Source organism: Ambystoma mexicanum, chromosome 12, assembly GCF_040938575.1.
Source record: "Ambystoma mexicanum isolate Mex_15411 chromosome 12, UKY_AmexF1_1, whole genome shotgun sequence".
Taxonomy (NCBI): domain Eukaryota; kingdom Metazoa; phylum Chordata; class Amphibia; order Caudata; family Ambystomatidae; genus Ambystoma; species Ambystoma mexicanum.
Genome location: NC_090936.1, coordinates 1,159,832,918 through 1,159,857,610, shown reverse-complemented (window position 1 = coordinate 1,159,857,610; position 24,693 = coordinate 1,159,832,918). Strand labels below are relative to the sequence as shown.

The 24,693-nt window shown below is 46.5% G+C and overlaps 1 protein-coding gene across 5 annotated transcripts in view; it reads left to right on the top strand.

Annotated features, from left to right (window-relative positions):
* The window catches only part of TBC1D30 (TBC1 domain family member 30), a 956,754-nt gene that overhangs the window by 752,599 nt on the left and 179,462 nt on the right, over positions 1-24,693 (top strand). For all 5 annotated transcript variants that reach the window (XM_069629763.1, XM_069629762.1, XM_069629764.1 and 2 more), the window contains one exon: positions 6,970-7,082. In XM_069629763.1, the coding sequence (XP_069485864.1) occupies positions 6,970-7,082 (113 nt within the window). The remainder of the gene's footprint in view (positions 1-6,969; positions 7,083-24,693) is intronic.

Below are 24,693 nucleotides of genomic sequence, written 5' to 3'. Positions count from 1 at the left end.
GAGGAAAGGGGACGGGACGTAGGAGTATTACCAGTTTACTCACCATAGTGACCACCTTACTCCTAGTCCATAGTCCCCTTTCCGCCATACGCCCGCCCGCTGTCCCCTCTAATAAGGTTCCTCTGTTATTGCTAATAGGTCTTTGACCTGGCAATAGAAAAGGACTCATGGGCAATACGCGAGGCGGAGCCAAGGTGGGCGGGGTTACGGCCGCGCGCCAGGCCCCACGCAGGAAAGAGGAATGACAAATTTTGGGAAAAATGTTGGATGCTTTTTACAAAGTGCTCCGGTCCCGTCCCACAGGACGGAGAGATGTCCCATAAGTATGGAGGAAAGGGGAGTATGGACTAGGAGTAAGGTGGTCACTACGGTGAGTAACCTGGTAATTTTAACCCATTATTCAAAACATTTTCTCATGAGAGGTGGAAGAATTCCCCCAAACCCGTTTTCGTTAGTTGAGACCCCCTCACTATGCTCGTCACAATCGCATACGTGTGGCAAATATTTACACACTCCAATAAAACTCACCAGCCACCACTAGTGGCTGATATATTTGGGAACCAGGCACCGCCCCTTTCTTTCTACCCAGGTGAAACATTTAAGCTTTGATTACAAAACATATTTACTTCTTTCACTTGGAATAGTGCATGCCCCTGCATCTGCATAATCTTCATGGACATTGCTCACTCGTGTTGGTCCCGGGGTGGCGTGCCCTGTGCTTTAAGGAGCTTGGGAGAGGGGTGGGCCTTCAGCATGGCTCGCATGGGGGTCCCCCACACAATTTTTGTCCTACACCACTGATGAACCCTGCTCTGGTGCAACACTGCTTAAGAAATTAAGCATCAGAGACAGTCTCAGACGTCAGAGTCATTGAGGGACCCACCCCACCCCTCCCCACTCAAACTCCTTTTTTGGAAAAGAGCTTTGAGTGGAAGCTTCATTCACAGGCCTTTGCTAGGGGGCAGGGGCGTCCTTGATTAACGCATCTCGCACATAGGGCTCTGAAAATCGTAGATGCATTGAGCCCCACTTTTGAGAGACGTGCAGCCTCCCCATCCGACACCTCACCCCGTTAAAAAAGATTGAAGAGTCATGTATCAAAGCCTAGGACATTAAGGTGTTCTGTTTGGCTCTGGGTTGTGGGGGACAAAATGTGGCTGCACACAGAGATAGATGAACTCAGCTTACACCCGCACAATAGGTTCCTTCTATCGTAGTGGTAGCTGACTCATATATACATTTATAACCAGGGACTTTCGGTGATACTAAATCCTGGTCAATGATTTAATTTTCAGGCCTTGCTCGTGCAGCATTTTGCTCTTGGGTAAACAGACCATGCACACCTCCCCAGATCAGTGCTTTTTTGGCTTGTTTAACACTTCAATGCCACAGATAACAAGTACTGCGTCCATTGATCTGCAGATGTTTCATACACTAGCTGTAGACAGTTAGAGATTTTGGTTTCCTTGTTACGAGTACTGCATTATGTATGTTTTACATATAGGCCCCACATCGAATCTGGAAAATTACATTCCCCAAATGTTTGATCGTGCACAAATCACGCCTCCCTCTGTGCCTCGGCTCTTATATCTGGCTGAAATGAGAGCACCTAGAAACACTGGTGTTAAGATGCATCTGAAGGTCATGTACAATCACTTCCTGTGATGTCACTTGGGGGTGGGGTCAAATGGCATCACTTCCTGTGATATCACTTGAGGTCAAGGGTCATGTGGTGTCACTTCAGCCACCCCTGGCATTTTGGTGAAATGGCATCCCTGGGTTTGACCCAGGTTTGCACTTATCAGCTCATTCTCCATCTATGCTGCAGTAAGCCAATGGTATGTGCTTTCCCCCACATTGTTAACCTTTTTGTTAACACTTGCTGGGGCCCAGACCACTCTTGTCCACTCTTTAACTATGCCATGGCCATGGCCATGTCCTGTACTTAATTGCCAGTGAATACAACAAATGAGAGGATTTCCTGAACTATACAAACAAAACAAAAAAAGAATTGTTCAGTCCCTATCAGCTAAACCAAGGCTATGTATCTTTGGCAGTAGGAGAAAACCTAAACTTAAGTCCCTCATTGACTTGAAGGCTCTGGAGCAGGTGTGGAGTAATAATACCTGGATATTTGTTTTGCCAGTTCCTTTTTCAAATAAACGAGTGAAACAGAGATTCGCCAGCATTGGATCTTTCATGGATTCACACGCTATGAATATTTCCCATCGTCAGGCTGGGAAACCTCGGTAACTTTAGTATAGTAGTTTTCCTATGGAAAAAACGTCGACATCTTGAGTGTCCTATCGATGTCGTTATGAGTGCTTTAGACAGCACCAATGGGACATCCAGTATATAGCCCCTCGACTTCCCTTCAGATTTCAACTGTCTTCCAAACCGTTGGGATCACCTTGTGTTCTTTCCAAAGAATTCGTCTTTGTTGAGTGAAAACTTTTTCTTCTACACAGCTTTCGCTTTTTCCAGTGCCGCCAGTGGCGGCCGCTCAACAAGAATATAAAAAGACAAAAGTTCAGGATGCTAACGTTGCAAGACATCATACGGACAGTTCAACCTGGGGAGTTTCTGGCGTCTCTGGATCTCTAGGACTTTAACATCCCTATGCACCCCCGGCATCGAAACATTTCTAAGGTTCGTGGTTGGCAACAGCCATTACAAGTTTCGGGTTCTCTCCTTTGGTCTAAAGTCACCTCCCAGGACTTTCACCAAGTGCTTGGCTCCAGTGGCGGCTTACCTCCACAGAAACGAACACCACGTTTATCCGTACCTGGACGACTGGTTGGTCAGGGGGGCGACTTGCCAGCGGACGTCGGTCTCAACGCAGCTATGCTCCTTTTGCAGCATCTGGGCTTCGCAGTCAACTCCAGCAAATCCTTTCTGACGCCCTCAAAGGATTCGGTTTTTCTGGGGGCTCCTTTCCAGATGACGCTCAATCGAGTAAAACCTTCAAAGGAGAGAGTAGAGAAGCTGTTGTCCCTGGCGGGCTCGTTGGTACCAGGTACATCGGTCACGGTCCGTCTCTCCTCAGCACCATGTTGTCCTGCATCCCACTCATTCCAATTGCCGTCTTTCCATGCGCCCAGCACAGGAATTTCTCACTTCAAGGTGGTCACAGATCCACGGCTCTTGGTCAGACAGGATGCTTATTTCCCAGGCTCTGGCAGACACTGAGGTGGTGGACTCATCTAGGCAACATCGAACGGGGCATGTCCCTGGTGGAACCGAATTTTCAGCATACGATCGTGACCGATGCCTCGCAGGCCGGGTGCTCTCCTTGACAAGTTCCAAGTCAAAGGCTTGTGGTCCCGCACGGAGGTTTCTCTACATATCAACGTTCTGGAGTTGAGGGCAGTACACTGGGTGCTCAAATCTTTCCTTCCCCTCATTCAGGACTTTGTGGTAAGGATTCTCACCGACAACACCTCGGCTATGTTCTGTCTATGCAAAGAGGGGGGCACACACTCACAGCTCCTTTCCCAGGAAGCCCAGGCCATCTGGCATTGGGGGCCATACAACACTGGGTTCAGATCCTGGCTTTCTACCTGCCAGGTATTCAAAACATTCAGGCAGATGCCCTCAGCAACGAGTCTGCTCAGATGCACAAGTGGCAACTGAAGGACGGCCAGATGGCGAAGATATTTGAAAAATGGGGCACTCCTCCTCTGGACTTGTTCGCTAGCCCCGAGAACAAACTGTGCATTCGTTTCGCCAGCAGAGTTCCTCATCCGGACTACGAGGGGGACGCGTTCTCTTTTCTGTGGACGGGGATGTTCGCCTACGTATTTCCTACTTTTCCCCTGATAAGAAAAACAATTCCGATGATTTGCAATGTTCCCTGCAAGATCATTCTGGTAGCCCCGTTCTGGCCCAGGCAGCCTGGTTCTCCGACCTTCTTCATCCGGCAAGGGATGACCCTCTTCACCTAGGTTCACAGCTGGATCTTCTCTCTCAGAACAAAGGGATGGTGTGGCATCACAACCCGGGCTCCCTCGGCCTAGCGGCATGGTTCCTGACCAGTCCGAGTTCAGAACCTAAATATTCCTCAAGATTGTCACTGTGTTTCGGCTGCGGTGAGGGCCCCGTCTACCAACGCCTCATATGCCTGTAAGTGGAAAAGGTTCTGTGCGTGGTGTTCTCAGCAACCTGACCTGCATCCATTGTGGGTTTCACCTCAGCGACTCCTTCCTTACCTTCTGCTGTTAGCTAAGGAGGGTCTGGCGATATCATCTATCAAGGTCCACTTAGCGGCCATCTCAAGGTTCACACGGAAGCGCATTCCTACACCTCTGTTCAGTGATAGGTTGATTAAACATTTCCTCAAGGGTCTTTTCAGGACATTTCCCCCAAAGAAAAGGTTTTCTCCGGTCTGGAGTCTCAACCTGGTGCTCGCAGCCCTCATGATACCACCAGTTGAGCCTATGTCAATGGCTGCCATAGCGTTCCTCAGGTGGAAGGTCATTTTTCTGGTGACCATTCCATCTTCCAGACTGGTGTCGGAACTGCAGCCTCTGGTCATTGACCCTCCGTACTTGCGCTTCCTGAAAGACAAGGTTCTTCTCTCTACAAATCCCCACTTTATACCGAAGATTCCGTCGGATTTTCACAAGAACACTACGATAGCCTTACCAACTTTTTTCCCCTAAGACTTCTACTCAGGCGGAGAAAGCCTTGCCTTCCCTGGATGTCAAGAGGGCTTTGAAGTACTATCTGAAGCGTACTAAGTCGTACAGAGCATCCAAGCAACTCTTTGTAGCTTTCAGCCCCTCCAACAAGGGGAATCCTATTTCTAAACAAGGCATTTCGCGCTAGGTTGTGGCAACTATATTGTTCTGCCACGCTAAGGCCAACAAACCTTTACAGTCGACTCACAGAGCTCACTCTACAAGTTCCACGGCCTCCTCATCGGCTCTGTGGGTGGGCATACCGCTTAGTGACATTAGCCAGGCAGCGACGTAGGTAGTACCTCACACATTCACCAGACACTACTGTCTGAATCAACAGCATGCTGATGACGTGTAGGTGGGACGAGCTGTGCTAGGTAAGCCCTGCAGCTTCCAGGGTCTGGCTCTAATCATGTTTTCTTCTATGTGGTAACTGAAGGTGATCTCTTTCTCTTGTTGTTCATATTGCCCTGTATCTGCGTCCTGTTTGCCTGTTATGCACCTTCAGGTTCTCTTACTGCTACGAAGTCTGTTCACAGCATGTGAATCCATGAAAGATCCAGTGCTGCAGAAGGGAGTAGTTTCTTACCTGTAACTCCATTTCTCCAGCGTTGGTATCTTTCATGGATTCACAGGCACCCTCTGGCCTTGCCCCTCAGGCAAACATCCTCTTAGGACATCCTCCTTTTTGAATCTGAAGGGAAGCCGCGGGGCGGGGCTATATACTGGAGGACCCATTGGTGCTGCCTAAAGCACCCATAACGACGTCAATAGGACACTCAAGGTGTTGAAGGTTTTCCATAGGAAAACGACTATACTAAAGTTACCAATGTTTCCCAGCCTGACGACGGGAAATATTCACAGCATGTGAATCCATGAAAGATACCAACGCTGGAGAAATGGAGTTATAGGTAAGAAACTACTCCCTTCAATCTTATTTGAGTTTCCCACTTTAAATGTAGCTTTTTGGCCAGCTATGGGAATCTATTGTGCTAAAATGGTTGTAGCTGCCACATACAGGATGTGGCCAAAATCTGTACCCATGTTAATCTTCAGCCTTTTAATGTCATCAGAGCTCTGCTTCTATAGTATGCCGGTACAATTGCCTTTTAATTAATATCCTGGTTATGTGTATCCTGTCAGAAACACCCTGCTGTATGAGAAAAATGTTGGCCATCACTAGCGTACACACTATCTTACTCTGTATAGGGTTTGCCAATGAAAGCCCCACATAAAGATCCCTCCTTGAAATGATTAATCTGCAGAATATTCAAGTGCTAACCAGAACGTAGTTTGCATTGAATACTTTAATTGACATGATTTTCCCTTTCTGGTCAAAGTCAGGTGAGGTGGCTTGAGGAGAAAGGGTGCTCTTAAAAATAATTATTGTGCCTGGATCAAAGGAGTAAATATAGAGGAGGGAATCTGTTTTTAAAAACTCATTTAGATTCCATAGAGACAGTGGTGGTAGTAGTTTGCTGTTTCACTATTCAGACTAGGTGTACTTCCTGTTGCCATTTTTACTGCTAAATGGAAGAGATTTGAGACTTTTATCCTTTTGACCAACTTGACTGCTGGCGTCTGCGACCAGCGGCTATCCAGATGTTTTGGTCTACAACCCCCATAATACCCAACCTTTGAAATCCATAGCAAGGGACGATGGGAGTTATAGTTCAAATCATCTGGCGAGCCAATTGTTGCACTTCTGGACAAAAGAGTAATCCAACAGCATTTTGTCCTGTTTATCCACACCTGCAGAAACTCTGGTTGACACTCTTAATCTGTATGAGGTCAGGTAAAGCTGCATTTGCTCTCACCAAAACGTCAACTAACCTTCAAGGGCACATATATGATATGATATGGCATTTATAACGCACCTATACACAAGTGTTCAAGGCGCGAATATATTAACAGGTTTCTGTAACCTTGGTAATATTTTTCAGCCTTGGGAAGATAATTAATTCATTTAAGATAAACACTTTAATCATGTTGCTACATGCAATCGTTTAATAACCAACGTCAAACAGTGCGTTTGGTGAGGATATATAATGCATACGTTATTACAGGTGATTTTTTAAATCTTGTATTATGCATTAGATTGTTATGGAGTTCAATGATGGAATCATTATCGAAATATACGTAACTTGCCAAACATGACTTACACATTTCAAATTTAAATGCTGACAAGAAACATTTGTGACAATCTTGTTCTTGTGCTGTTGGCCCAGTACTCTTTTAATTCTGGTTATTGCAGGCTTTATGAATGCTTGTATTTGTTTGTTTATTTTAGACCGTCTATTCAATGGCACAGTTCCCTTTCCCGCAAATGGCAGAACTGCGAGAGAAATATACATACAACATTACGCCATTCCCTGCACCCGTAAAATCAACTTCCATTTCTGGGTAAGGCACATGATCTTTGTTATGCTTTGTTTTGTCTTTGAGTAACTTGAAGTGTAATGCGTAAGGGAATACATTTTATTGTGTATCCCTTTGGCTAGTCCACTTTCCTCCATATTTGTCGTACCTTCTTTCCTATGGTAGTGGGAACAAAGTGTTTTTTAAAGCACCAAAAAGATCTTCCTTTGGATTTTATGTGAAGCAGCCCCAGGCCCCTCCCCAAGCTTCACACCCCAGTCCTTTTCTCCACGTGTCGGGACTGAATGTGTACAACACAGTGTGGGGCGGGGAGGGTTCTCCATCTTCTCATTGTCTGAGCATTACTTCGTGGTCTTCGACCCGCACGCCATCTCCTCCGAGGCACTGGGCGCTGATCACTGCTGAGGTTCGTGCTCATGATGCTATTGTGTGTTTGCTTTCAGACTTTGGTGAGAGAAGTCTTTGTCTCCTCAACACTTCCAGGACCTCGATGAACAAAAGATGGATAAGTAACTTCCTTCTCAGGGCACCCCAGCAGTCCCTGCGACATTGGGGTTGTCCTTGAGGTATCCCTTTGGTGGTACCGATCCAGTGGCAGCTGGTGTCTTTTAAACGTGGCGGGGTGTAAATGTTGTTTCAAATATGTGGAAATAAGAGAACTTTCCAGCACAATTTCTGAGAAACATTGTAATGAAAGCCAATCGGTTCTCTATAAGGAACCTGTTAAATAGTACAATTATGCAGATGTCTGGTCCCCAACAGTACACACAGGTGCACTCTGCTGCGGCAAACCATGTATGTACCCATAAGATTATTGTTCATCCTTCTCCTATTAGAGGGATGCATATGTGTGCCATAGTACTGAGGTAAGGGCTGATACATTGTGGCAATAACACCCCTGGAAAAACTGCCCCCCATAAATTATATTGCGGTAGGAATAATACATGGCTTAAATAGTGTGACCTGAGATGTAATAATACATCAATATTACTGTTAGAAAAAATGAAATATAATCAGAATGTGCTGCAATAGTGCTTCCTCCCCATGCAACAAAAGCCCCAATGTACATGCAAGTGTTGCTGAAATTCCCAGTTAAATGCTAATAGGCTATGTAATGTGTGTAATTCCAGGGCAATGCTTACATACATCATAGTACCACCAAATATGCAAATGCACCCCTCCATCCCCTGATCATATTGAAAAGTGTAGTGCACACGGATTGCAATGCAAATCAGGTTTCTGAACACATTTGAATAAATTGCACCACCAGTCGGCCAACCTTGTCTGAGGTACTAGGCCTCCTCCTTACATCCATTCTCTGCCACATCTGTCATATACTTTTTGCATTTTAAAGCTTAACCATGGGCAGTCAGTATGAAACTCCAGCTCTGTTGAAAACATTTTAAAATATTTCCATCCGTAAACCCCTTGGCGCTCTGAAAGCACAGCCACATAAGATGACATCTGCACCCAATGCTAAAATGGCTCTGTCACCATTTAATAGATTGATATACTCTTTCAACGTACAAAAGCGGAGTGCACATGCCGTGGTAAAAACAAACATAACATATAACAGCCTATTTCTTAACCTGCTTCATAGAAACCTTGTCTTATGTATATGTGTATGCATGTATATACACATTTTACCAACTCCAGTGCTAGCAAGACAGCACGTGCTTTGTAGTTGTGGATGATGTGAGCGACCGCCATTTGTTTACACTGATGACTGTTGAGGGAGGAAGATACGAACATATGATTTTGTTTTGTCTCAGTTGAGACAGCCCTCGACTTGAGAGGAAAGAGGGTGGGGCTGGTAGTGAAACGATATGCTGTGCGGGCTTTACTTTTACAAATGATCTTATTGATGTAATCCAGACACTTCCATGGGTTTTGGTTCAAAAAGGTTTATATGATTATCTCAACAAAATCAATACCACTCTCAAGAACCGTTATCTCAACAAATATTGGAAAAAATACATAAACTTCACCAAAAATTGCTCTCTAATCGCAAAGACCAACCAGAGATCCTTAGCGAGGGCTTACTAATGTTTTGCCCGTTTTGGGCTTTGTCCAGGTATTGTTCTTTAACAGTAATTCATGATCGCTTCCAAAAACAATTCTCAACACTGTTACTTTGTTCCTATACATATACTGTCAATCTAAATATAGCATCCTAAACGTACACATTTCTATATTGTCTGTCCTATTAGTTCACATTCTTTTGAAATATATTCTGGATAAAAAAGAAAGAGAGGGAGATGGCAATGAGAGAGAGAGAGAGAGATGCCTGCAAGAGACATGCCTTAACAAATTACCTAGTACCGATTTTACAATTCATTCCAAAAATTCAGTCTATGTTAATAAATATCACATAACATATTTCCATATCCAATTTCATTCTTACGCAAACATTGCTCCAATCCTCAAGCCATGTTGTCTACTTAGAATTCCAGATCACACACAACTCTACTGGACACTCTAAGAGTTTTTATTTTTAGAACCTTCTTGCCACTTATTCCCTTTTAATGTTGGCTAAGCTTATGAAACAAATCCATGATTAATGTTATCTACCCTTCTTACCTCACTACTTGGACTCGTAAATACAACATGTATCACAGTGGCTCCACTGACACCCGGACAACCAATTTAAGTCCTGTATCCTGTGGTATAACAGAGACAGTATCTAATAGTGTTCATTTTGCACTTCAATTGGATATATCCTCTTTGTTTAAACAGAATTTCAATACCTGTGATATATCCTTTCTTTATGTAACAGGCAACTGTATATCTGCAAGCATAGTGTCCAATCTTCCAATTATTGTCTATATTACAGTTTCCATGGTAATCTATGAAAGAACAAAACGTATCCAATTAGTAAAACTGTTCATAATCTATAGTCTCATTCAAAGTAGATCCTCTTCTTGTCATGTGCCTTAAATCGGTCTTACAAAATCATTTCTTTATCTGCATGGGGGTTATATTCCCATTTAATTGCGTATCAAACATCTTAATGAAGCAAAAGCACCACTTTATTAAGTGGTAAAAACAACCATAACAGAGCCCTGATATAAGGTCATATCCTCATTATCAATCCCACCCATAACTGAGTGCATTATTTCAGCCAAGGTGTCAGCAGCGTCCTGCATTTAGGAACGCTGCCATCTTCCTTATCCTCATGTATATCGTCACGCTATGGCATGCTGTGATGCAATGACATCACGTGTATCGTGAGGTCATTGCGTCGTCATATCCCTCGGCCACTTTTGTGAACACCGATTGATGCACGGGTTAAGCCCGACCGTGAATACTGGCATTGTGTGGTCCAATTAGTTGCTTTATATTGGTACCTGCTTGTTCCTAGTCCCTACTCTAGACTTGTTACTCATACATAATCCAACTAAGTATGCATAGTGTTGTACCTACAGGCATTTATTATTCATTCAAACTCGCCTCTCTACAGCCTGGTATTATATTGGGGATTTACATATGGTATCAGTGATATTAATTTGGAGGTATCTTGCTCAAACTAGTTTGTATCGTCACGAGAATGATGCATTGTGACGTCATGTCACACGTATAGTAACGTCATTGTGTAATTCCATTCCTAACTCATTCTTGTACGTAATCCAGCTGTGTGCCAGAGGTATTCTATCTTAACATATTTATTATTCGTATGGATTGTGTCCTCCAACATATTCCACATCTTTGACATGTAATGTCCACAGCTGTACTGCTTCGGAAATGTTTTCGGCAGAGGGCTTCCTGCGTCGATGGCGTCAGGTCGATGTCCCTCGAAGGCCTCCGTCGAGGGTGACGTCACCGGATGTTATAAATAAGACGCACAGCGCCTGTAGCCTCAGTTCCGTTTTTTCCACAAACGTGTTTGCATCGAGAACTCGGCATGCCTCATGTGATCTTCTTCGAAGAAAATGTCTTCATAGTCTACCACTCTGACTCTACGGTCTGGTTTTAAGGTATGCCGGGACTGTAAGTCCAAAATGTCAATTACGGACCTGCACCACATCTGCTTGTGGTGTCTGGGCGACAGTCATGATACCAACGACTGCTCGAAGTGCCAATCGTTGACTGCCAAGGACTTGCGGGAGCGTAAGGGAAAATTACAGGTAGGTCAGGTTTCTAGACCTCAACAATGCCCAAAAACTGCGGGTATTTCCACCGACGATTCGAGGGATGACTCTCCTCGTCTGGGTCCCGCTACTTGTCCTCCTCGTCTCGGCACTCCCGGAAGCAGCGTCACTGGTCGCCTTCTCTGTCCTCGTCGGATGATGGCTCCACGAGGAAAGTGGCTTGTCCCACTAAATCCTGGATTGGGAGGCATTCAGGGAGCAAATGCTGGTGATTTTTCAATCCCAGGGCACAATTCCATCCGCGCCTTTGGAAGAAGCCGGCAGGGAACGGCCTCGGTCCGATGCTCGCGCGCCTTCGGGCACTCGGCGCGATAAACATCGGGAACCGTCGAGGTCCCGTTCGGACAAGGCTCTGGTGGATCGCCAGAGACGTGCCAGATCCAGGTCTCTGTCTTCGTCCCCAGAGAAACCGCAGAAATCTGGTAAGGCCTCGAGGTCGTCGTTGACAGCGTCGGCACTGTGTCCGTTGAGTAAGGCTGTCGGAGCTTTGCCTTCGATCCAGCCCTCTTACTCTTCGGCGCCGTCGTCGATGCCGAAGCCATCGGCACCCTCAACGCCTTTGGGGCAATTTGGCCAAAATTTGCCGGTGGAGGCCCCTGATACTGTGGATCCTCTGAGGAAGGCTTTATCCAAGACAGTGAGCCCTGTTGTGGACTCCAGGGCCGCTCCTGGCCCTAGGAAGGAGTACTTTCATTCTCTGCATGATATTTTGAAGGATGAGAGGTCAGATATGGAGTTTGAGCCTGTTGAAACTCATGAGGCTCCTTACACTGTCTTTTCTGAAGGTGAAGTTTGGTAGACCCGAGCCTGGGGCTCATGCTGAATCCTCCTATAGGAGGTTGTTGTCTAGAGCTACAGAATATCTCGGGTGGTCCGGTCCTTTGGTTGCATTCGATCAGGATGACGTGACTGATATTTTCGATCAGAGTCCGTCCACTGACCCAGTGTTGCCTTTTCATTTGGCATTGCAGAAAAGGGTGGCGACTACACAGAGGCTCTTCCGGCGGTCAACAAGTCGTTAACTAAGAAATACCGCCCATCCGGTAGCGACCCCAGCTACTTATCCACTCACCCCACTCATGAGGCTCCTGACACTGTCTTTTCTGAAGGTGGAGTGTGGTAGACCCGAGCCTGGGGCTCATGCTGAATCCTCCTCTAGGAGGTTGTTGTCTAGAGCTACAGAATATCTCGGGTGGTCCGGTCCTTTGGTTGCATTCGATCAGGATGACGTGACTGATATTTTCGATCAGAGTCCGTCCACTGACCCAGTGTTGCCTTTTCATTTGGCATTGCAGAAAAGGGTGGCGACTACACAGAGGCTCTTCCGGCGGTCAACAAGTCGTTAACTAAGAAATACCGCCCATCCGGTAGCGACCCCAGCTACTTATCCACTCACCCCACTCCTGAGAGTTTGGTGGTTCAGGTGGCTATGGCCACCTCGAGGCATGCAGCGTACCCTACAATCCCTCCTGATCGGGACGACAAGCGATTTGATGGTTGGGCACGCAAGTTATTTTCTGCTGGGAGTATGGCGCTGAAGTCGGCCAACTCCACTTGTGCCTTGGCAAGGTTTTCACACACTCTGTGGAATTGTCTCTCTAGCGGCTGAGCTTATCCCTGAGGGGGAAGAAAGGGATGGGTTCCTTGCTCTTGTGCAGGATGGCAAGGGTGCCATGTGTGAATCCCTTCAGTTTGGGTTGGACACGGCTGATGGTGTTAGCCCGTCCACAGCTGCGAGCACCGTGATACGCAGGTTTGCGGAAGTCAGGTTTTGCTCCGTATTTGTAGGCCCGTCTTCTGAACATGCCCTTTGATGGCTCTCATTTGTTTGGCAGCAAGGCTGACGAGAGCCTTGAGAGGTTGCAGACCTCAAAAGCTGCTGCTTAATCTTTGGGCTCAGTTGTGCATCAATCTCCGCCTTTTCGTCCTAGGGGCAACAGTAGAGGGGGGGGTTCCTTTCGTTACTACTTCTCTTATGGTATAACAAGAGGAGCCGCTAATAAAAGGGGCCACCGTAAAGGTACCCATGGTGGATGGGGAAGTAAAGGTGCCAAAGCCGCTCAGGCAGCTGCCTCTTTGCCTTCAGGCGCTGCCACAGCCGTTCCAAAACAGCTATGAGGCCATGTCCGATTGTTAGCTGGTCGGGGGCAGACTGTCTCAGCATCTCGAAGAATGGCGAGCTATTACTTCGGATGCGTGGGTTCTGGATACAATAGCCCATGGCTACTGCCTTCCCTTCCTATCGGGGAATCCATCGGGGAATCTCTTTGAAGCTTCCAGATCTGCTCCTTGTGCAGGAAATCTTGACCCTGCTGGAGAAAGGCGCTATAGAACTAGTGCCTGTGGCAGAGAGGAACAAGGGATGATATTGCCCATATTTTATGATCCCAAAGAAAGACTGGGGACGGAGACGCATCTTGGACTTGCGTTGGTTGAACAAGATCCTCAGGAAGGACAAGTTGAAGATGGTCACTCTTTCTCAGGTCCTTCAGGCCCTTCGCCTTCAGGACTAGTTGTGTCTCTGGACCTACAGGATGCTTATTTTCATGTGCCTATTCATCCAAAGCACAGAAAATACCTGAGGTTTGCGTTTGGCATCTTGCACTTTTAGTTTTGGGTCCTGCCATTCGGATTGACCTCCGCCTGAGGGTCTTCACCAAGCTAATGGTGGTGGTGGCAGCGTATCTCAGGCGAGGGGGGTTTCACAGCTACCCCTACCTGGACAACTAGTTGATCCGAGCACGTTTCCGGAATAAGCTTTGGATCATCTCAGCCTCACCTGCCGCTCCATTCACAAGCTGGGCTTCTCCCTCAATTTCGAGAAGTCGCATATGACACCTTCCCAACAGCTTCAGTACATTGGGGCTGTGTTGGACACGTCCTTGGGGAAGTGCTTGCCTCCCAAGGTGAGGGCTGATCACATTGTACAGATGGTCAACACGTTTCAACGTGCCCAGAGTCTTCCGGCTTTCGAATTCTTAAGGTTGTTCGGCCTCATGGCATCCTGCATTTTTCTGCTGCCAGAGGCCAGACTGAAGATGAGATCCCTTCAATGGGTTCTCATGATGCAGTGGTCGCAATTCTCTGGCAAGATGTCGGATCCGTTCAGATTCCACTCTCAGTCTCACGGGATCTTCTGTGTTGGGCCAGCAAAGTGATTCTGATGAAGGGGGAGCTGTTCCCTCACGTGCCGAAGATCTCCATCGGAGTCCAAAAGCCACACCAACCTGTTGGAGCTGAGGTCCACCAGGCTGGCCCTCCAGGCTTTTCTGCTGTCTGAGCGGGGGAAGAGTGTCCTGATTACGACGGGCAACACAGTGGCCATGCATTACCTCAACAAAAAAGGGGGGTAAGGGTCACTCCCGCTATGCAGAGAGACGGTGCAGCTCTGGTTTTGGGCAATACAGCAAGGAATATTACTCTCGGTATTACTCTCGGCAGTCCATCTAGCTGGAGAGGAGAATGCAGCGGTGGACGCTCTGAGCAGGCAGAGCACGGCCTCCCATGAGTGGGAGTTGGCTCAGGAAGTCCTTCTGGAGATCTTCGCCCTTTGGGGAACCCCTCAAGTGGATCTGTTTGCGACCGGTGCCAACCAGAAGTGCGAGAGATTTTGCTCAAGGGAATTTTCTACGAGAGGAGCCTTAGGGAACGCCTTTGTCGTGGATTGCTCATTCCCACTTCTGTACGCGTTTCCTCCGGTCCCCGTCATTCCTCAGGTGCTAAGTAGGTTGCAGAGGTTCGGATCCCACATGATCCTCATTGCTCCGGATTGGGCCAGGAGAGCGTGGTACCTTCTAGAAATGTCCATCTGCCCTCCACGCCGTCTTCCCCACAGAGTATCTTCTCTCTTTCTCGCGTGAGGGGGTTGGGGGGTTGGGGGGGAGGGGGAGAGGCGGGAGGGGTTGGGGGGAAGGGGGTCTCCATCCAGAGGTCGAGACTCTCAACCTTCACGCTTGGTTTCTGAAAGGTTGAGATATAAGGATTGGGACCTCCCGTATGACGTGATGGAGGTGTTGCTTTCGGCCAGGCGGCCGGCAACCAAATCCCTGTACCGTTGCCGTAAGTTTTGCGACTGGTGCAGAGGACACAATGTCGATCCTTTTTCAGTGTTCCATTTCAATGGTTCTTTCTTTCTTGCTTTCTTTGGCCCACAGGGGTCTTCGAGTGGGTACCATTAAAGGTTACCTGGCGGCACTGTCTATTTTCAAGCGCTCGTCTGAAGAATGTTCTTATTTTAAGATTCCTTTGAATTCCCAATTTCTAAAAGGGCTCACGAATGTGTTCCCTCCGTCCCCGGCGGGAACACATTCGTGACATTCATTTAGTCTTGAAATTCTTGATGGGTGCTCCGTTTGAACCACTGTGCTCTTGTCCTTTGAGACTGTTGTCTTTCAAGACAGTTTTCTTGGTTGCAGTTTCATCTGCTCGCAGAGTGAGTGAATTGCAGGCACTTTCGTCTAAGCCACCCTTTACTGTATTGCACACGGATAGGGTTGTACTGAGGGTAAGTCCGTCCTTCCTAGCCAAGGTAGTGTCGGAGTTTCATCTGAGCCAGAAAGTGGTGCTTTCTGCTTTCTATCCTCCCCCCTCATCCTGGTAAGGAAGAGGAGAGACTCTATAGGTTGGACCCTAGGAGAGCTTTGAGCTTTTATATTTCTAGGATGTCCAGGGTCAGAGTGGAAAACCAACACTTTGTGGGGTACACTGGACACCGATTGGGCCAGGCTATTACCAAACAGACCTTGTCCAGGTGGATTATCCTCACCATTACTGAATGCTAAAGATTGGCGGGTAAGGACCCTTCTGAGGGATTGCGAGCTCACTCCACTAGGGGGTGGCTACATCCACAGCCCTGCAGCGGGGAGTTCTTATTAAGAATATTTGTGAATCAGCAACATGGTCTTCCATCCACACGTTTGTCACGGATACGCTCCATTGTCAGGATATGGCCTGTGCGGTGCTTTATTCTGCCATCTGATTGGGTATTCTAAATTCTTCTCCCTCCTCCATTCACTGATACTGCTTTGGGAGTCTGTCAAAGATGTGGAATTCGTTGGAGGACACAATCCATTCAAAGAACATGTTACTTACCAACTGGTAACATTCTTTCATCTGGATGTTCCTCCAACGTATTCACATTGCCCTCCCAGCCTGCCCCTCTGAAGAATTTCCTATGCTATTGCAGCTTGCGTTCCCGCAAGGCTATATGCAGTCAAGCAGCAGTTGAGTATGGGCATGTTACACGTTATGGAGGAAAAAACATAAACTGAGGTTACGGGTGCTGTGCATCCTATTTATAACATCCAGTGATGTCACCCTCGATGGAGGCCTTTGAGGGACATCGACCCGACGCCATCGACGCAGGACGCCCTCTGCCGAAAAAATGTCCGAAGCAGCACAGCTGTGGACATTACATGTGAAAGATGTGGAGTGCTTTGGAGGAACATCCAGTCGAAAGAACGTTACCAGTTGCTAAGTAACTTGTTCTTCATTCGGACTGGTATATCCAAATTCATCAAATTACTATATCCATTAGTTTGCAAATTTAAAAAAAACGCTCGCTAATGAGTTAATGTTGGTCTTTGTGATTTGAGATCAATTTTTGGTGAAGTTTTTGTGATTTTTGCCAATATTTGTTGAGAATGAAACACAACTCATGGAAGTGTCTGAATTGCATCTTTCAAATCTTAATACTGGCTGCTTTTCAGTGTTCCAACCACCAGAATACTCCTGCAGCACAGGTGGTCCATTGGGAAGTAGCTAGATTCCATACTGAAACAACCACAAGTCAGAATTGTAGTCGATAGTAGGGGAGCGCAATGTCACGTTACCAAACACTTCAGCTAGTTTTTATCTTATTGATGGCACAGGCCCTGGATCAGTTTTAGAAAATGATGCATTTTAATGAATGCTCTCCTCCATCCCTTAATGGTTGCTTATAAAATGGAAAAGGGTAGCTTTGGAATTTTTACTCAGGCTTTGATACAGTGTGCCAGGTAGCAAGCAAACAAGGGACACAATAGTTAAAGTACAATCTATACAACAAGCTTCGCAATAGCTACAGCTACTGTTAGTCAACAATAATGATCCTCACTCACACTGAAGCATCCCTAGAACAGCTAGAGACCAGCTCAGAAGTCTGATGCGCTGGGCCACAGGACAAAATCATTAGCCAGCCAGAATCAATGGCGGTGCACATACGGAATACCTACTAGTTAAAGGTGTCCACCGTTACATAAAAAGTGTACTAAACTGTCAAGAAATAGTGAACACTTTTAACAAACAGAATAAGAATCATTTCATGTTCCCTTTTTCGGCCCTTGCTCACTTCATGACACAGCTTACACAGGCTTAATCGACACTGCGATGAGAGTCCTGCCTTATTCTGGGAACATTAAATTAACTGGAAGATTACTTTAAGTGAAAGCATCCCTATGATGTTCCCTGTAAAAAAAAGGAATGTTATAAATTGACTGCAAGATGTAATGCGCATTGAGTGCATTTACATCTCATACTCGCAGTCCCCTATAATTTGAACTTTTATGTGTCTGAGCCAAAGGGACTGACTCATTAAAGGTCCTTTTATGTGACTATGTATGACATTGAAATGCATTGCATATTTCGCAGGTAAGGAATAGTTCCTTTAAACCATTGGTTTCCCTTTCAGTTAATTGTAATTAAGTTTACCGCAAGATATCGAAATTTCTTTTTTAGTGGTATTCACAGTTCATTACCATGTGAGGCAGAACAGGATGAAGTCCCACCAACACATAACATCTCATCTGCCGTTAGACAGGACAGGATCATTAAATTGCATGTAATGTGTTCTGATATGTGACCACCCATTACGTGCTAGGTGTTGGGCTCAGCTCAGTTATGCATTGATGTTCAAGAGAGCGACACACACTGCAATGGACCGATCCATAACTACGCATCACCGATGAGGTGTCACCTGCAAAGCACACCTAGATGTGCAATTTGACTGTACACACTTGCTTTCTGTAGTAAGATGAGGTTAAAGCAAGAAAAACATACCAGATGGGCAGTGCTGCTTTTAAAACATCAAATCATGTGACTATCACTCTGAGATGTAATCTGCACTGGGGCAGTGCATGTACATCTCGCAATTGATGACTCAAAAGCTTCAAATTATGTTACTACCAGTAGTCACTTAGACTCAGTCACATAATTGAGTCATTAGTCAACTTTAAAATTCACACAGGACTGGTGCTGCTAACTTACCTTAATGATTGATTGTTCTCAGTTTACAGTCTAGTCCTCCTAAGATCGTTCTGGACTTATGTATGGTGCTGGCCTGGCATGTGACGTGGGTGGAGGCTGGGAGGGGCTGATCCTTCCTCCATGAGCCTGTTGACAAGCACACAGCGCAAGGCAGCTACGAGCTGTGAAAGGGTAGAGGCGGGGACTGTAATCCAGATGCCTAGTGCCTCCCTGCAAGCATCACTTGACCCCCTCCCCTATCCTGTCTCTAACATAGGGTCTGGTGGGTTCAGCAAACTGCAACCGCACCCAAGCCTGAGCCTGTATGAGAGATAATATAGGGGGAAGGGTGAAGAGTGCAATCTATGCCTTGGAGGCGTTGAGACCCTTTGATGGCTGGCCAGACTCAAAGTGTACTGAGCATGTCCGGTGGGGATGGCTCAGAGCGCTCGCCACTCACTGCATATACAGCACAGCCAGTCGTGACCTAGCATATAAAACAAACAGCCATGTGCACTGAGGCACTGATTCATGCTGAGCGTGAGCTGCTGCTTGCTGCAAACATTTAATTTTCATTGATGCCAGCATCAATGAAAATGAGAGGTGTAAGCTCAGTTTTTAGTGAGTCACTAAAATAATAAAACATGTATTGGAAATAACTGGTGGGGCACCGCACATGTTGCCCCAATAGACCAGCCCTGTACTGAACTGTACTCTGAATGAAACTTCAGGGTCGAGCCTTAGGGGCTAAGAGTATTGGGGCGGCCAAGAGATTTCCTGTTCAGAGGTTAAGCACTGCACCAGCAAGGCCAAGGATCCCCATTCATGGGCTAACCGAGTCTAAGTGCTAAAACTGCTACCTGCTATAACGAGGTTCCATAGCCAGGGACTAAATCTTTTGCAATAATCCCTGAGGTTCCCTCTTTGATAGTGAAATCGTATTCCGGCCCAATGAGACTCCCTGTTTGGGGGCTAAAGCCACTACCAGGGCTCGACCAGAGGTCCCCTTGTCAACAGGGGTTTCACCAACCAGGGGTTTGCCTGCAGATCTTTCCATGAGGAAGGCTAAATGTGAGAAAGGGGTGAAACGGGCAATCTTGCCACCCAGTCCTGGTTTGACGCATCTTTCTTTTCCATGCCACAAAATGGCAGCCGCTCGGGATGTCAGAGAGGTGGACATTTTGAGCGTTTCGCGCACTTAGTATCTCAGAAAGGATCCTGTTTTTATGTTTATTCAGACACTGATGTACTCTGCTCCTAGTAAATTAAATAACTTGTACTGAAGCCTCATGAACGCCCCCAAAGCTCTGCCAAGTTTTGACCTTGGAGGTGATGGCTGGCTCCCCCAAGTCACCTTTGCCTGCCTTGCTCTCCTCCAGGTGCTCCAGAAGAGCACTCCTTGGAGCCTCAACCACCTCCTCCAAAAGAGCCAAAACTGCAGACACCCCCTGCTCCTCCCAATGATGCTAACGGCTCCCTTCTTCTGGATGACTGGGATCTGCCATAGGATTAGGGCCAAAGAAATGCCCTGCTCTTCCAAGGCCTTCCACCATACTGTCACACCTGATGGGGTTTGTGGAAATCCCTGGGCTTGTAATTCCTGAATGGGGGCATTCTAGCTGCGACATTCTTTACCAGAGCATCAGAGAGATGAGGCATTCGGGCTCCAGAAGGAAGACGTGGCTGAAGCCAGAAAGATATGGATTAAACCGCATTCTGTCATTCGCAGAAACAGGAAGATTGTTTGCTATCATCTGCTGGCATCTTAACAGGTTGCCCTGAATGCATGACGCTAGCCATCCTTAAATTGTGACTGCCGCCACCTTGTGTTCCAGACCATTCTCTTCTTCCTCCTTTGCCTCCCAAGTACTGAGCAGAGAGCATACAGTGCTGGGAGTGGCAGTCAAGAATGCTTTTGCCATTTCGACACTTCAGTTGAGTCAATGTTTTGCTAGCGGCACAAACCAATAACTGTGGTTGAGCTTTAAGTTTGAGAAGCTCCTTCCACCAGAGAACCTGAAGTAGTTCAAGGGTGGCTTTGTGGATGCCAGTATTATCACTCTGGAACTCTTTGGAAGCAGCAGCTCATCATGTCGACACATGTGCCAGATGTGTCACTATAGGGGCAGACATCTTTAGACTGGTGTGGCTTAATTCCAGGACAAAGTGTTAGACCTTCCGTTTGATGGGTAGGACCTCTTCCGGAACTTCACAGGTGAAGAGCTAAACAAAAGGGAGAGTACATGAACTGCTCCTGGGTTTCATGAAACCTCAGTCCAGCAGGCTGGAGTTTCACGGGATTCAGGGGATTTCAGAACTAGAAAGCCAGGCACAGTGACTGATTCACTCCCCACCCGCCCCACCCCCCAACCTTCATGGAAAAAAGCAAGAGAGATCAGGAACCAGGGGATTGTTCTCAACACTGGCCAGGAGTCAGCACCATCTCTAGACAAATGAACCAAGTGAATGTCGGGTCCCACAGCATTATTCTAGTTGAAAGGGGGTTGGAGTTGGCCCTACAAGGAGCTTAGAGGACCATCGCATCAGGGTCATGGATTGTGTCAGTGGTGAGCCAGGGGTTCAGCCTCTCTTCCTACTGTTCACCCCTCTCAATCCCCGTTTGGACAGGTTGGCTGTCCTTCCCTGATGGAGAGATCGATATGTTCCTCCAGATGAGGGAAATCTAACCTGTCCCTCTTCTAAACAGATACCAGTGTTAGTCTCTGCTCTTCATGTTGTCCAAATCCAGCCAGGCATGCCTCACACCATATTTGCTTTCTTTTGTGATTCAACCTTCACCTCTCCACTAAAAATTCAAAATGATCATCCCGGCACGGATCAGACCTCCTATCCAACAGAGGGATTAGATGTGTGTTTTCGATCTGAAGGATGCATATCTGCACATCTCCATTTAACTGGAGCACGGAAGGTTACTTTGATTTTCAATTTCCAGTACACAGTCCTCCCTTTTGACTTAATCTCAGTGTTGTGCGTGTTTGCCAAGAAGATGGCGATGATGGCAGTGGCGTTCAGCGGGCTCCTTTGCCTTCAGGGTGTCCATGTATGCCTGTACCTTGATGTCTGAATGGCAAAGGCTCAGTCCTAATAGTTGGCCATGGAACATTTTCAAACGTTGCTAGATATTCTCTTCGACCTCATTGAATCTGGGGAGCTCTTACTTGACGGCCTCTCAGGAGCTGATCTGTTTTTGCTTCTGCCGGAACACTGCCTGCACCTGTATCTTCCCCACTGCTGAGAGAGTGACAGACATCCTGGCCATTTGTTCAATTTACCTCAACCTATCTATTTGACCTTCTGGCTTCTTGTTCCCTTGGCACACTTTAAAATGAAAAGGACACCGTTTTTTGAAAATGCCATGGACATGGGCCATGGACACAGGTCACGGACCGCAATAAGTGATTCTGACAATTCTGGAGGAAATGCGACCAGAGTTTATCTGGTTGTCCATTGACAACCTTTTGGTGATGATGCCATTTGCGGAAGCGCTCCCTTGCAACGCATTCACGACTGACTTCTCCCTACTGGGGCATCACTTTGAGCTGCCTCCAAATCTTCAATTTACGGTCCAGCCAGTAATTCAAGGATAATATCAATGTCCTGAAGCTAAGGGCAATGTTTCTAACTCTTGAGGCACATTTACCCAACATCAGAAACAAGAGTCTTCGGAAACCGACGGGCAACTCCACATCCATGTTTTATGTAAACATACAGGGGTGTAGGTGGTTCAAAACCTTGGCCCTGCTGGCAGTGGAGATGGGCACTTGATCAAGCTATCCATCCTCAGGCTAGCGTTCGTCCGAGCTTGGAGAACACTGAGGCAGACTCCATGAGCCGCCTAGGTGACTAGTATTCTCTCTTTGGGGTTTTCCCAACTTAGACCAGTGTGCCTTTCCTTAAAACAGGAAATGCTCTCTGCATACGTCAAGGGAAGGCTGCAGGTCCAATTCCTTGGGAGTACGCTCTATGGGAGGGGATGTATGTCTTAACATTTTCACCTCTACCTTGAATGCACCGAGCACTTCGGAAATATGAGGTTGAGCAGCTGCTCCTTGATTTTAATTGATACTTAGTGGCTGGGCAGATTTTGGTTTTCCAACATAATGTGCCTATCCAGGGCTCCTCCTGTGTCTCCCAGATCGTCTGACCTTTTGTCTCAGATGGTAGGCCAGGTTCTGCACTCTCCCCCAAATCGATGTGCTTAGCATCCTGGAGCCTGAAGAGCCCTCAATAGGTCATCTTGGCTTGTACACTGACATTATGCAGGCGGCAAGGATGGGGTCTATCCCCTCTCTTTACAAAAGCATTTGTCCTTGGAGAAAACCTCCCCCAAAAGCCTCCTTAGGTGACGTTATGTCTTTCATATCAAGTCTAGCTTCGTCTGACCTTCAAACAGAATCCTGCAGGATCATAGGCGCTTATCTGAACTGGGACCAAACGTCCTCTATAACTAACCCAGTGATTAATGGCTACTTTGACGGCATGTGTACCCTTGTTCCACCCCGAGGGTGGCCTGTTCATCCTCTTAGGGACCTCAATTTAGTGTTGACTGCTGTCCGCCATAAACAGTTTGTGTCTATTGCAAACACTGATATTAGACTGGTTTCCTTGAAAACTCCTTTACTAGTGGCTTTCACTTCTGCAAGACAGATCTGAGAGATCCAGGCTTGTTCTGTTGGACAACACTTCACAATGTTCCATAAAGACATAGTGATCCTGCATACTAACTCTCCTTGATTGTAAAGGTGCTCTCTGAATTCTATTTAAATCTTCCCACATGTGAGAAGGACTCTCAGATTTTATGTTGACAGGACTAAAGGTCCTCAGAAAGACTTAACATTACATTTGACTGTTCTAACAAAGTTTCCCATGTTCCAAGGCCACCTTTGCTTGGTGGTTAGGGGCCTGCATGTGAAGAGCTACTCTATCCAAGGCGCATCTCCTATAGGGCTTCCTACCTATCTGATAAGGGACAAAATAGCTTGGTTTGCCTTTCACTGATGTGTCCCCTGAATTATCATTGCCAAGGCAGCAACCTGGCCTACTCCCTCAACCTTATGCAGACACTGCGGTCTGGATGGGAGGTCTAGAGTGGATATGGTCCTCATGAATGTGTTCAATTAAGTTCACAGTAGGGCCATCTTCCCATTGTGATATTAGTGCTTGAAAATCTCACACAGTTGAGGAAAGAGGACATATGTAAGATTAAGAAAATGTTACTCACTATAGTGACTTCTGTACTCCTAGTCCATAGTCCATTTTCCTCCATATGCCTGGCAACCGTACACTCTTAAATGGCATGGCCATCAGTCAGGTATCGACTTGGGTGGCTGGTAAAGGATTGATGGGTGAAGATTGGGGCAGTGCATGGGGAGGTGGTGATGTGGCCACTCAGGTGCCAATCTTTGCACAAAAAATAAAGGACAATGATTTTTGGTACTATAAAAATGCTCTGGTCACATCCATGAAGGACAGAATGTCCCACAAGTATGGAGGAAACGGAACTATTGACTAGAGATTACAGTAGTGTAAGGAAGGCATGGTATCAACAGTAAGACAGATGCAAGTGACCACAGTTCAAGGGTGTTTATTGAACTTCCAAAAGGGTTTGAAAAATGCCTATCTAATCCTAAATATACAGATGGGAGCAAGCTACGACCATCAAATAATAACGCAGTCCTATTAGTGTCGTGTCAAAATAAAAGGGCCTATACTAATAAACTTATTGCCAATCCTTATCTCCAAATACAAATAGTGTGGGGAAACAGTGTTACGAAAAAGAAAGAAACGTTCACAAAATGATATGTCAAGATGTTTAGGCCTTTGGCCTCCCTTCCCCATGTTTTCAGCACGGTGCAAGGCGGTACACTCGAGTTTACCACAGTCTCTGGCTTCTCTAGCACGAAGATACAGTTCAATCATTAGCATCAGGGCCTTCCGTGCCTAAGTCTCTTTGCCTTTCAATGTTTCTTCTTTCAGAGGACCTGATGCGACAAACAATAGTCTTTTCCTCTTAGGATTTCACAAGTACTACATTTTTCGGGTGATTCACTATTCACCTCGGTTCCCCTTCAGCCGGAATCAGATCCTCTTAACACAATGCTTGTAGGATATTCACTATTCACCTCAGATCCCCTCAGCCAGTCTCAGATCCTCTTAACACAATGTTCGTAGGATATTTGTGCATCCAATTTCTCTGGTGATTCACGGTACACCACAGATCCCTCTGTCGGGCTCAAATCCTCTTC